At 35.8% G+C, this 14,395-nt stretch overlaps 2 protein-coding genes across 4 annotated transcripts in view; one reads left to right on the forward strand and one right to left on the reverse strand.

Moving 5' to 3' along the window:
- Window positions 1–2,857, reverse strand: part of foxo1a (forkhead box O1 a) — a 43,216-nt gene extending 40,359 nt beyond the window's left edge. The window contains exon 1 of the mRNA XM_038294372.1: window positions 1,913–2,857. Coding sequence (XP_038150300.1) covers window positions 1,913–2,530 — 618 coding nt within the window. The 5' untranslated portion in view covers window positions 2,531–2,857. The remainder of the gene's footprint in view (window positions 1–1,912) is intronic.
- A 3,914-nt stretch (window positions 2,858–6,771) lies between these two features.
- On the forward strand, window positions 6,772–14,169 carry slc25a15a (solute carrier family 25 member 15a). Of its 3 annotated transcripts, none has more exons than XM_038294384.1 (7): window positions 6,772–6,916; window positions 7,029–7,146; window positions 9,809–10,067; window positions 10,951–11,091; window positions 11,182–11,357; window positions 11,428–11,586; window positions 13,881–14,169. In XM_038294384.1, the coding sequence occupies exons 2-7, from the start codon at window positions 7,092–7,094 to the stop codon at window positions 14,003–14,005; spliced, it is 915 nt and encodes a 304-aa protein (XP_038150312.1). In that variant the 5' UTR covers window positions 6,772–6,916; window positions 7,029–7,091; the 3' UTR covers window positions 14,006–14,169. The 3 variants fall into 3 exon arrangements, with proteins under 3 accessions (XP_038150312.1, XP_038150311.1, XP_038150313.1); XM_038294383.1 differs by having other exon boundaries at window positions 6,788–6,975; window positions 7,084–7,146; XM_038294385.1 differs by having other exon boundaries at window positions 6,797–6,916; window positions 7,084–7,146.
- Window positions 14,170–14,395: the final 226 nt, after the last annotated feature.

The following is a 14,395-nucleotide window of genomic DNA, read 5'->3' on the forward strand; positions in this document are numbered from 1 at the left end:
TAGGAAGTCAGATGACCGTCTAAGGTGATATCAAAAGCCGACAGTTGTGTAAAATTACCATTAACTGGCTGCAAGAAGTATATAATTTAAAACTTTAGCTGCCATTTCAAAGTGTTTGCATGCTTTTTCAGTAAATGTTAGAGAATTTTAAGGAGACACTTAATTATAATGTAAAAATAGAGATGTATAGCAATCAGCCAGAGATCATTTTTCGCTCTATTGTTTGATTGACAGGTCAGAAAAAAAAATGCATATTTGTATCAAACTATGTTTTTTTTTTTTTTTTGTGCAAGTCTTAAAGAAAATGGAGTCAAGAAATCAGATCTGATTAACAGGGGAAATCCTGATTGATGAATCGCTTGTGAAAATAAAGACTAAACTATAAGATCCCGTTAACAGTGAAAACACAATAGGGCTATAAAAGTAAACAACCCTGACAAAAAGGCATTGCAATAAACTCCCTGGCCCATTAAACACCACAGAAACCAAATCTCCCTAGAGAGGATATTACAGAGATACCACATGAGATAAAAACAGCATAAAACACAATGAAGTCCCTAAAAACCCACTGTGAAATACCACAGACACACCAAAACTCCCCAGTGGATAGCTTTGCACTGGAACTGGCACAGACAGTGGCTTTATCATGCACAAGCAGCAAAGATTCCCTATAGGACAACTTGGAGATGTGCAGATAAATAGGCAAGAAATTAGAAGTGACATTTTTCTTTTCTTGACTAGCAATGGATTGTTCCAAAGATCTCACAACAGTTTCAGTATATAAATGCATCAAACTACAGCTTACTGTGGTGCATAAATACAGATTAAGTGTGTCTATCCCTGTTACAAAACTATTTCCTCCGTATTTCTATCTTGCATCTTTTATTTTTTGTATTTTATGTGTTCCAAAAGAGTAAAAATCACACCATATTTAGCAGAACGAAAATGATTCAGAATACACGATTTGTCACAAACGTATTTTCCTTTTTTTCTTTATGCAGAACAAAATCAGATTCACATTAATCAATAAAAACAAGCATAATAAGGACCAATATATAGGTTTGCACAAAACAGAGGTCGGAAATTTTGGGAAAAAGCCAAGGAGAATTCCTTTTTGGCATCCTGATAAATATCTTAGATCTTAGAATTCTGATTAAAAAAAGTCAGAATTCTGAGATTAAAGTCAGAATTTCTTAGGAAAAAGTCAGAATTCTGAGATTAAAATAAGAATTCCGAGATTAAAGCCAGAATTCTAAGAAAAAAGTCAGAATTCTGAAATTAAAGTCAGAATTCTGAGAAAAAAGTCAGAATTCTGGGATTAAAGTCAGAAATCTGAGATTTAAGTCAGAATTCTGAGAAAAAAGTCAGAATTCTGAGATTAAAGTCAGAATTCTAAGATGAAAGTAAGAATTCTCAGGAAAAAAAAGTCAGAATTCTGGGGAAAAAAAGTCAGAATTGTGAGATTTAAGTCAGAATTCTGACTTTTTTCTCCATACTAAACTGAAATAAAATTTAAGAATCAATCAACTTTTTTTCTTTTTTCAGTGGCGCTAATCATCTCCTGTAAATGCTTAATAAGTCTTTAAAAATAGTGCAACTAATCCTTGTTTTTTGTCAGCTTTTTAAATACATTGTGAAAATTGACTCTAATTGTTGATATTGTTTGATCTATCCATAGAGATAGATAAGGGGTTAAAACTCTTATTCTGTTTTATCACTATACAAATGTTTACATAGAATTCCTTTTTGCATCCTGATAAATAAAAAGTATATGAATCAAAAATATTTTTCCATCATCAGACTGTAACTCGTCATAAATGAATCTAATCAAAAAAATCGGTGTCAACCAGAAAAAAACAAAACATGATCAGTGCATTTTTATTAATGACTCGGTTAATAAAGTCAGACCTACCTTCCAGCCTGCAGAGCTGTTGCTGTCTCCCTTGTCCTTGAAGTAAGGCACACTCTTCACCATCCAGTCATAAATCTGAGACAGAGTTAGTCTGTTTTCTGGAGAACTTTCTATAGCTTTGGTAATGAGGTCTGCATATGACATATTCCCCCATGCGTTCCGCCGAGAGGAGCTGCTCTTCCTCTGCGCCGCGGCGGCTGCAGCTGCTGCGGCCGCGGAAGGTGAGGAGCCCACCGGGGTGGAGAGCAGAGGCACCTGCTGCTGTGGATGCGGGAGTTGCGGGTTCGCCTGCTGCTGCTGCTGCTGCTGCTGCTGATGGTGATGTTGAGTCTGCTGGTGGACGCAGTTCTTCTGGCACTGAAAGTCGCTGCAGAGGATGACCGGCTTCTGCTCCGGGAAGTCCTCGTTCTCCTCCAGCCGACTCAGGTTGTTGATGAACTCTGCGGGGCCCACCCCGGGCTCCTGTTTCACGGACGGGACCGGCGAAGAAGTGTTGGAGTCTCCCGGGTTGATGAACTCCGGCCGGGGCAGGGGCCAAGTGCACGACCGCGGCCGCGAAAGGGGTTCGAAATCCGGGTCGATCTCCACCAGGTGTGGCTGCTGGGCCGCTTCCGCCATGGTGCCGACAGATGAAGGGGTTTCTTACAATGTCATAGAAGTCTCACGCCTCCTGCGTAAAGTCAATAATTGGTCTCTGAAATGTTGAGAAACTCAAGACAAGTCTCAGCGTAAAAGGCTCCTATTCCTCCCTGGAAGTCCCATCCCAAAGCGGTGAAAAGCTTTAAAACACTTTGGAAAAGTCTGCCCCTCTCTGCTCTTTCTAGGGGGGCAAAGTTGAGCTGCAGGGACGGATCTGCTGGAGCGCTGCTTTGTTTATGTTGTCCGGTCGTGGTGATGTTCTGTCTGCTGTCCCCTACAGCCTGTTGATTCTGTTGTACAGCATGTGAGGAGGACTTACTGGAAGTCTCATTTGTCAACTGATACCGCCCCCATCTTTGATTGACAACCAAAAGCCACCAATGACTGCCGCTTCAAGAGCTGCTCTGTTTTTCTGTTGAAAACGACCACAAAGAAGTTTTTTTTTCTCTTGTCTACCAATTTAATGCTTACGGAAGAGGATTGGGGTCACTTGGAAGGAAAAAAGTTAACTATTTCAGGTTAATTTGGGAAAAAAATCCTGACTTTAATCTCAGAATTCTGACTTTTATCTCAGAATTCTGACTTTAATCTCACAATTCCGACTTTAATCTTAGAATTCTGACTTTGATCTCAAAATTCTCACTTTAATCTCAGAATTCTGACTTTTTTCCTCAAAATTCTGACTTTAATCTCAAAGTTCGGACTTTAATCTCAAAATTCAAGCTTTAATCTCAGAATTCTGACTTTTTTCTCAGAATTTTGACTTTAATCTCAAAATTCTGACTTAAATCTCAGAATTCTGACTTTAATCTCAAAATTCGGAATTTAATCTCAAAATTCTGACTTTAATCTCAGAATTCTGACTTTTTTTCCTCAGAATTCTGACTTTAATCTCACAATTCCGACTTTAATCTTAGAATTCTGACTTTGATCTCAAAATTCTCACTTTAATCTCAGAATTCTGACTTTTTTCCTCAAAATTCTGACTTTAATCTCAAAATTCTGACTTTAATCTCAAAATTCGAGCTTTAATCTCAGAATTCTGACTTTAATCTCAAAATTCGGAATTTAATCTCAAAATTCTGACTTTAATCTCAGAATTCTGACTTTAATCTCAAAATTCAGACTTTAATCTCAGAATTCGGACTTTAATCTCAAAATTCGGACTTTAACCTCAGAATTCTGACTTTAATGTTAGAATTCTGGGATTAAAAGACATGTTTTGTCACAAATTTAGTTTTTTATTTTTAGGGTGGTGGGCAAAAAAAGAACAACTTATGCAGAGCAAAAAGAAAAAAAAAGTTATGCAGAACAAAATCAGATTCACATTAATCAATAGAAACAAGCATAATAAGGACCAATATATAACTTTTGCACAAAACAGAGGTTCAGAAATTTTGGGGAAAAAAACAAATGAGAATTCCTTTTTGGCATCCTGATAAATAAAAATCTCAGAATTCTGAGATTAAAGTCAGAAATCTTAGAAAAAAGTCAGAATTCTGACTTATTCCATACTAAACTGAAATAACGTTTAAAAATCAGGTAACTTTTTTTCTTTTTTCAGTGGCCCTAATCCTCTTCTGTAAATGCTCGATAAGTCTTTAAAATGTAATTTTTTTTTTATCTAGTCAACCTAATCCTCTTGTTTTTTGTCAGCTTTTTAAATACATTACACGTGCAAATTGACTCTAATCGTTGATATTGTTTGATCTATCCATAGAGATAGATAAGGGGTTAAAACTCTTATTCTGTTTAATCACTATACAAATGAATGCAGAAGCTAAACATAGATTTAAAGTAAGGGCAAAGGTTACCTTCCAGCTTAACATGCATACGTATTTCAATGATCAATGGAATAGAGTAGTTTAAATAAAAGCATATCCATGTGCTAATACCATCAAGTAGGGAAGAAAGCTTGTCATTGAGAACATAACAGTGTAAAACAAAGCATGATAATGTGTCTGAATTCTTAAGTCAAAGTGCAGACCTAAATTAGAACTGTTGATAGACTTAATAGATACTATTTAAAAATGATTTTATCCAGTCTTGTAAATTTAGACTAATTATAAAAACAATGGAAACTGGTAAAACAATACAACTGTTCTTGGATTTTAAATAGGGCTGTCCTGATTCGATGTTCATATCTGAAATTGATCCAATATTAGCCAAAAAATGAATATCAGATTGTGCCTCTAAAATATCTGATAAGCCCATAGAAACATTATGCTTAGATCTGCTATTGATTGAAGTTTATGTAACTAAGTTGAATAAGAAATGGGTCAGTTGTCATATCTTATATGGTAACCTTTGTTCTCTGTTTGAGAAATATCATATGATCAAGCCTTTTCTATCATTTCACGCTATAAAATAGGCAATAAATGATGTATGACACAGGATGTTATATCAGGTCAATGTTGGTCTTAGTTAACACTAAAAGCTGCAATATGGGTATTGTTTCACACATGAGAACATTTTATTGGGACACGCCTAATTTTAAAAATGGTCAAATCAACCAAATGTTCTGGGGAATATTTAAATGGTCATGACAAAGAAAATGTTATGAACGCATGTTATAAATGGATAATAATTGAAGCGAAGCGATGATACACACAATTAGTCATTGAAAAGGCCCCTTTTGTAACACATGGACAACATAAAATTAATTAAATCTTTTCTTTTTCCCACTTTCTTTCTCTCATTTGTCTTTGTTTTTTATTTATTCCGGATAGAATAAAACCAAAATTATATTTTAATTATAACTGTCAAGTTACGCTTTTAATTGTTTTTTTGCTTAGGAAAAAAACAATTAAAAGGATCTTTTAGATTGCTTAAAATGATGAAAAAGAAGCCATATAAAAAATCTGACTGTATTACGCAACTTTGCTTTTGCAGTGTTTGCTTCTTATGCATTTCCTTATGAATCATTCTTAAACAGTTTTCCACTCTGATTCTGAACCAATATAAAAAAAAAAAAAAAAAATCATAAAGACTCATAAAGGTTGTCAGTTACAGTGGATCCAGGAACTACTTTTATATTTGGAATAAGGCTGTAACATAAAATTGCAACACACTGAATACGTTCGAAATGCACAGTTCTCTGCATAGTTAAAAACATAAACATAAATCTCTCTCTCCCTCTCTCTTTGAACCAGAATTCAGTCCAATGTGGGTTACAGTACATGGCCTATTAACTGGACGACAGTGACCAGTCTTGCCCCCACCTGTATCAATTAGCCTGGATCCCCTCATAACTCTTGCATGTTCAGAGATGTTCTGTTCTTGGACCACATTGATCATGTCCACTTCAAAGTGGGAACATCACATAACAGATACAGTCACTCCCCTAGAATGACAATTTTACATACTCGTATCATATTAAAGGGTTGACATTGGTAAATATAACAATACTTTGGAGCAGATAAATATGATGAAGATACTAACACTGCACCAACTCTGCATGACTTATATATACTGAAAAAAATAATGCAACAGCTTTTGGCATTTATTTAATCATATTAAGTTACTGTAACACAATTGTTTTATGTCCTACCCTGCTAACATGAAACAATTGTGTTAAAGTAACTAAATATGATTAAGTAATTAAGACTGTATGATCTGGTTGAACTGTAAAGTCCCTTGAGATGACTTGTGTTGTGAATTGGCGCTATATAAATAAACTGAATTGAATTGCATTAAATGCCGAAAACTGTTGCATTGTTTTTTTTCAGTGAAGAACTGTAGCAAAATATACTACATGCACAGTTTAGATTATAACAGTGATAATAAATCCTTATTTTGCATTAATCTTCCCTGAGATTGACGCACTGGTGTGTTAGTTTCAAATACTTTGGGATGGGATCAAATAATTTAGATAACAAAGCAGATAGATAGATAGATAGATAGATAGATAGATAGATAGATAGATAGATAGATAGATAGATAGATAGATAGATAGATAGATAGATAGATAGATAGATAGATAGATAGATAGATAGATAGTATCCTTGGCGTGGAGTCTGCTGACATCTAGTGGACAATAAGTATCATAGCTATGGCACACAGCGCACCATAGTGACAGATAGTGACTTTAATTTAATTGACTGACTTTAAATGTGACTTTAATTGATCACCATTAATTGACTGATACACAGACTATATCTTTATTTTAAACCTTTTTTTTGCCATGTTGCCAAAAGAGAGCGTCTAATGTATTGAAATCCGTCTTTACGCGCTTACGTAAGGTGCGCTCCAAGTCTTGAGATGACGGAAGTTTAGGACAGACGGTTAGTGTGAGTTTGCTCTGGAGTTTTGCTTTAAATCGCTGTTTTTTTTTTTGCCATAGCTACTGGACACATCGTATCGAAGGTGAGCCAAAAGAAAGACACCAGATACTGTAGCCTAAATCCATATTTAGTGGACTACGGGTGAGTTTGATATAAACTTCATTTGTCACTGTCAACTTTTTTTCGCTTTCCAGTTTCAGGGGCTTTTAGGATTTTCAGTCTTTTTTGAAGTGTTGTGTTTTTACACAGACACCATCATGGCCCCACATCCTGTAATACAAGCTGTCATTGACTTCTCAGCAGGAGCAGCAGGCAAGTTGAATAGTTTTTTTAAACAGTCATTCTTTTAAATAAGCTGAGGATTGCATTGCATGAAGACTCATATTCATAAAACATTTTATGAATATGTTCACAATAGGTTCATGTCACATCATTCAATGTATTTTATTGAAATGTTCACAAGCCAGGAAAAAGTGGTGCCAAATTGTGAGTTGAAGGGAAAAAGATGCATATGATTTCACAAATCCTTTACCTAATCAACTTGAAAGCATGGTTAGATTATTCAAAATAAATATATATAAAATAACTAATAGAATCACTGTGCAATATTTAATCTAAAAATAGAATATTTCTTGTTACTACTTTTGCAATACTTCAAAAAATACCTTTGGAGCAATGAATACTTAGTAAATCACACTGATCATCACAGCTTATGTGGTGAAACATTGTGGTTCTAGTTGTCATAGCTCAATAGGGGAATGGAGATCTGTCAACAATTAGTTAGCAAATAGTTTGCCTTAGAATAGTTTCTGTCACACATTCACTTTATTTACCAGATATACTGTACTAGAATTAAACATATAAAGCCAGTTCACCATGTGCTAAACTTAGCATGCCCTTTCAAACATGAAAAATAAAATATAATGGGCTCCCTGATCATCGTGGATATTATCTGATGTCTGAGCTGCTGTTGTCTGATAGGAATTACAGATGTATCAAAGCTAAGACAATCCGACTTCTAAGGACTTCCCCAAGATCCATCACAGTTCATGAACTCTCATATATAAATGATCATAGTCTCCAATATTATCATCTGTATGCACATATCTATCACTTCTCTGTAATTCTTTTTATGATATTTTCTTGATTTTACTCATCTGTTTGTTGTTATCTTTTAATGAGAGAATTTACACTTCATTTATGTTATAATATTAGTATGGCTAGTAGTCCTTGTTTTGCTTTGCCCTAATGTTTGGAGAAGCTCCCTATTCTCTAATGTTGTTGATTTGATTTGATGATGCTAGAATCTACATTCGGTATCTCTAACAGAACTCTCTCGGTTGGAGAGTCCTTCTGCCTGGGCAGACTGGATGTTCAAGGAGATAAAAGCAGACATACAAAAGGAATTTAAATTAACCATTTATGTTAGAGAAGGTAAATTAGCAGCACAAGAGTCTCTGCCTTGGGAAAAAAAATTAAGTAGAAGTGCTCTGAGCCAGTTTCTATATCAGAAGGAAGGACAGATGCTTCATTCACTTAAGTTCACAAAATAAATTATTTTGCCTATTTTAAATTTTTGCTTGTTTAACGATAATCTAAAGAAGGTCAGTTGTTTTGAAATACACAAAATGGTCAGGGAAACTGACTATGACCTGAATGACTGGGAATCTCCAGCAATATGGTCAGGGTTTTGAGCTGAAAGGAGATCTGCATTGCATTATAGATCCAAAACACATGACAGGATTACGGTTTCCTAAATTGTTTGGTGAATTGATATCATTTTTGTCTTGCAATAATTTTTTGAACCTAATCTCAGCACAGTGCATTGGTTCCTCTTTCTTTTGAAATACATTCAAGATGGGCTTAGATTAAAAGCTCATAAACATTCATGGTTCTCTTTTACTGTATGCAGAAATCTGATTCATAATTAAGAAATATTTCCAGTTGTGCCTGACATTTCTATGTTTTAAGATTCTGATCATTTGTCTATTAAAATGTAAATGTAAAATATTAATAAATCACCATCTTTATCTGTGCTAACAGACCAGATTATATAAATATGGTTGAGGGCTGCATATGGCATTCAAGCACTTTTTTTTTAAAACAACCTCTTAAAGAATTCCTACAACAAGAAATTGTTGCAAGCTCCCTTTTATTTTGTTGCCTAATCTACCCTCAGACCCCATCCCTACAGGGACCGAACTTTTACTCATCGTCAAATTTTGGGATCCTTTTAGTAATCTGCTTTTCAAAAAGCCGTTTGAGCTTGATGGGAGGATAGAAAGAAGATAGAAAGAAGAAACAAAATGGAGAGCAATATTGACAGAATACCTGTTCAAGGCTCAAAACTTCAGGAGCCTAATCTAAGTCAGAGCTACATGTGAACGTTTTTTAATCAGACCACATTTATGTGACAGTCTTAAGTTAAATAGGAGACCTAGATCCTATTTATAAACTGGGGCAAGGCTATGCTCTCAAATGTGCTCTGAACTCGAGATAATCTTCTAGAGAAAGGAATACTGTTATCACTAATTACACCAAAAAGTAGTTCTCCTGTTCAACAAGTACCACTACCCTGCATGTTTTAGATGTCTATCTGTTGCAGCAAAAATGATTCAAATAATTGCATGTCCTGCTTAGCAGCCTTTAAGTGACGCAAAGGCCAATTAATTATTTATTAATATAAGTCAGGTGTGCAGCATTGAGAAGAAGTCTAAAACATGCTACTTGGTACCTGAGGCGGTACCAGGAAACTAAGGGAAGTGAATAAAAATGCATGCCACACAATTCAGCGTTTCATTTGCTGGAACAACTGGTGTGGCGACCTATCAAATAAAATACATTGAATGGGGAATTTAAACATTTCCTATGCACTGAATCAGTTCATGTGTACCCTAATGATGAATTAGAAGGTGTGTCTTCTGCTTTGGTGAAGCTTAAAACTTTGATCAATTATTATGCTGTCCTACTTTAGGTGGTACAGCCTGCGTGCTAAGTGGTCAGCCATTTGACACAGCCAAGGTGAAGATGCAGACGTTTCCCAGCATGTACCGTGGCTTCATCCACTGCTTCATTTCAACTTTCAAACAGGTGGGACTCCGTGGTCTCTACAAAGGCACCACACCGGCCCTCCTTGCCAACATCAGTGAGAATGCGGTGCTCTTCTTAAGTTACGGCCTGTGCCAGGACGCTGTCCGCCTTTTGTTAAGGATGGATAAAGGAACCGAACTAAGGTTTGATTCTGATGTGGATTTCTTATTGCCATTATAATTTTCACTCTGGATCAATACCTTTGGCCATCTGACAGGCTATATCAATTATAGTTTTTGTAGTTAGTGGATGGCTTTGATAAAGTCTTGGTTAGAGGTTCTTACTGGTAGGTTAAAATGTTCTATTTGTAGAGAGAAATGAGGGAGAGCAAGCAGTTAGAGTAAAATGATATAGCTTTTCTGGAGTAGATGCATAAGAAATAGGGCTGACTGTGATATCTTCAAAGTTAGACTCGTTTTTCTCAACGTTTTTTCAGCAACTTCAGTCAAAAGGGTTTAACAGAAATTTGCATAAGATTTTTTAATATTTTGTTATGCAAATTTCGCACTGGATAATTACCTCTGTAACAATACCCAGTTTTTTCCTACTTGCTAAGCATGTAGAAGTCTAAAATGTTTTTGATCATAGGTACTCTGAAACTGTGAGTCATGGAATCTACAGCAAAGATCCATAAAAATCACATAGTCTTATTTTAAGTATTTACTTTGCATTTTATTACATGAAATTAAATACATTAGCAAAAACAAACAAACTTTATTTTTTTTACAGAAAGCTTCTTTTGTAAGTACAGTTATTAGACTTTTCTTATGAGGGAGCTATTTAAAAGAACTATATTTTACAAAAGGCTGACACGTGATTTATAGATCATTCAGGCGGCAATAATACAAGAGAGAGCAAGGCTTGAAAGCGAATCAGAATAGGTCTAGGTGGAGTGGTGAAAAGTTACTGTTTTATCCTTTTGAGCTTTCAGATGGTTATCATACTCTCATTTGGGTGGTGATATCTAAAGATTGTCACAAAATTTAGTTTTCTAATGTGTCATTTAACTTAATTTAATGTGTTCAGTGACATCCAGAAAGCATCTGCTGGGTCCTTAGCCTCCATCTTCTCCTCCATGGCCTTGTGCCCAACAGAGTTGGTGAAATGTCGCCTGCAGGCCATGCACGAAATGGAAGCGACTGGCAAGGTAGCGAAAGGACACCGGAGGTCAGCTTCACCAGAAATATTGCAATTAACCAAGCATTTTCAGTTTCATCTGACTTCACCTTTGTTTTTGTGTTTGTGGTGGGACATCAGCACTGTCTGGTCTGTGGTTAGGACTGTACTGAGAACTGACGGTCCTTTGGGTTTCTACCAGGGACTGACCTCAACCATTGTTAGGGAGATACCAGGTTACTTCTGCTTCTTTGGGGCCTATGAGTTGTGTCGGACAACTTTTGCACAACATAAGGGCACAGACAAAGACAGTATAGGTATGTTATTCTCATTTTCATTTTCATGTGTCTTTAAAGATATGTTGAAAACGTATATCTTTGTATGCAGGCATTCTTCCACTCATGTTTAGTGGTGGATTTGGAGGAGCTTGTCTTTGGCTGGTGGTCTATCCAATAGATTGTGTAAAGTCTAGGATCCAGGTTTACTCATTAGCTGGAAGGCAAGAGGGGTTCATGAAGACCTTCTTGGGTATTATACGTACTGAGGGTAAGTGTTGAACATGTGTTGTTCATTAAAAGCCTGCAAGCTGTCTCTGTATTGCCATTTATAGTGGGGCAAAAAAAAGGTCAACTACTTATTGTGCAACTTCTACTTAGAAAGATGAGAGAGGTATGTAATTTACATCAATTTCATAAATTTTATTTATATAGTGCCTATTCAGAACACAAGTCATATGAAGGCCCTTTACAGAGACAATTCACTGTAAGAGAAACGGTACTACACTTGAACATCTATATACAAAGGGGTTGATGAGAGCAGCCCAGCTGATATTTCTCCTGGGTGATTTCAAAACCTAACAAGAACAGATCAGAAGAAGCTAATACAATGACAAAAAGCAAAGAAAGCATAAATTCAGAGATTGAACTACAAAATACTGCAGAATGGGAGAAGCAAATTGATGAAAAGTGGTCCCTCTGTCCTCCAGCAGTCTAAGCCTATAGTAGCATAAGTAACTATAGCTCATGATAGGTTAAGCCACTCTTACTACTGTAGAAGCTTCATCAAAAAGAATTATTTTAAGCCTATCCTTAATAGTACACAGGGTTTCTGCCTCACAGACTAAAGCTGGATCTGCCTCCCATTCTACTTTTAAAAATCCTTGAAACCACTAGTAAAGCTGCAGATTGAGAGTAAAGGGCGCTGTTAGGAACATAACCAACAACAATGGGTATCCTTGAACTATGAGAAACAAATGGGAGAAACAAATCCAGGTAATCCTATTGTATGATTTTTCCAAATAATTTATTTAAAAATTATGGTGGAAAAATACATATTTGGTCAATGAAAAAGTTCAACTCAATAATTAAAGTTTGTACATAACATTTGTTGGCAATGACAGAGGTCAAAGGTTACCAGATTTACTCTCACTGTAGCTGGTATTTTGGCCCATTCCTCCATGCAGAACCTAGCCAAATTCCTTCTTCAATGTTCTCCCTGATGAAAGCAGGTTTTGGCTAAAAGCCCTTTAGATTGTCCCATTCATTCTTCCCTGAAGACAAATAAGTCCTCCTGTCTCCTTTGCAGAAAAATAGTGCCAAAGTTTGATGTTTCAACCCTCATGCTTTTTCTTCCTCCAGACATGACGAGTTGAGTTTGTGCAAAAAAAAAAGTTATATTTTGGTTTCATCTGACCATATGATATTCTCCCAATTTTCTTTATCATCCATATGCTCTCTGGAAAACTTTAGATGGTCTGGACACTCCTGTGACTGCAGGATTTAAGTCTCTCTCAGCATAGTGTGTAATGATGGTAGCCTTTTTTGCTTTGGTCAGAGCCCTCTGTAGGTCATTCATCAGCTCTCTCTGTGTAGTTCTAGGATTTTTGCCTACCATTCTTATTATTATTTGACCCCATCAGATGAGATCTTGCATGAAGATTTTCGGTGGTCTTCTATGTCTTTCATTGTCTTATAATTGCTCCCCCAGTTGGTTTATTCATACCAGCCTGCTTGCTTATTGTTGAGTCACTCTCCTTTTTAATTTATAGATTAAATCCTTTGAAAATGCTAAAATGTGATTTCCTGGATTTTTCTCATTTTATCTAAGCTGAAGTGTACCTTGTATGACGATTACAGCGCTCTCCTCTTTCCTAAGAATTTGCACAATCAGTGACTGACTAAATACTTTTTGCCTCACTTTTTTTTAACGTCCAAGTTATACTTAGCTTTTTACCCACATTTAATCTTTTTAATCCTTTAGCAGTAATCTCCTATCTCCATGACAACAGGAAAAGTCTTGTGTGTTTATTAGCACTTTGTGGGAATTAGCTCAAGGGTTAGTTTCCTGAACTGTTAAGTACGCTGTAACTCCTTTGATGATACCATATAAGATAAACCGGATTTCCAAGATGTTAACTATGAACATGTCTTGCATAATTTTTTTCTATTTTCATATGCTTATTAGACCTAATGTAGGACAAACTAACATTTTATTAGCAATGCTAAAGGTAGAGCTGCACGTACAAAATTACTCCTTTGAAAGGATTTCCATCTCTGGTCAGGAAATAAAATCTAGATGATCCAGCTATTGTCTTGAAATGTGTATTTTGAATAAAAAAGATATAAACCGTATTTTTAATACTTTCTCTGAATTAGCCAGGCTTATTTGAAAGATTAAAAAATGTGTCCTGTTCTCTGTCAATGGGGGATTGTTTGCATAAACCCATTCTTTAAGGTTGTGGGACACATCATGAATGCATTAATTTGCAAATTGCCCAAGATGGAGGCTTCATCGTCTTTAGGGAACAACCTGTGTAGCTGTTGACTGTGTCTTCCCCCCAGGGTTCACCGCTCTGTACTCTGGTTTGACTCCCACCATGATACGCACCTTCCCTGCCAACGGAGCCCTCTTCCTAGCTTACGAGTTGAGCCGCAAGTATATGATGGATAGGGTGGGTGCTGATTAATCCCCCTAATTAACATGTCTGACCTGATGTAACTCTGCCTACAATGTTTTGTTTAAATGATAAATAAAGTGGTTGATACTTCTAAAACAATATTAAAATAAGAATTTTGTTATAACAAATTTCAGGCAAAATGTCTTCGTCATATGAAATAAAGTTTTAATCTTAACATTCAAGTATCTGCTTGATGTTTTTTGCTACCATATGTTGTTTTATGAGGTGGATGGTTATAACCAGTGCATTAATATTTAGATTGTTGCTAAACTGATGTTTTAAAGTCAATAAGCAGTCAACAGTTTTTTTAGTATTCTTAAAAAAATTATTTAGTCTAAAGGTTAATTTGCATAACTTGGAATGCAAAAGCTTATCTCGATACCCTGAAATACAGTAGAT

The sequence above is a fragment of the Cyprinodon tularosa genome, unplaced genomic scaffold (genome assembly GCF_016077235.1).
Source record: "Cyprinodon tularosa strain WSP-4 unplaced genomic scaffold, ASM1607723v1 ctg34, whole genome shotgun sequence".
NCBI classification, from domain to species: domain Eukaryota; kingdom Metazoa; phylum Chordata; class Actinopteri; order Cyprinodontiformes; family Cyprinodontidae; genus Cyprinodon; species Cyprinodon tularosa.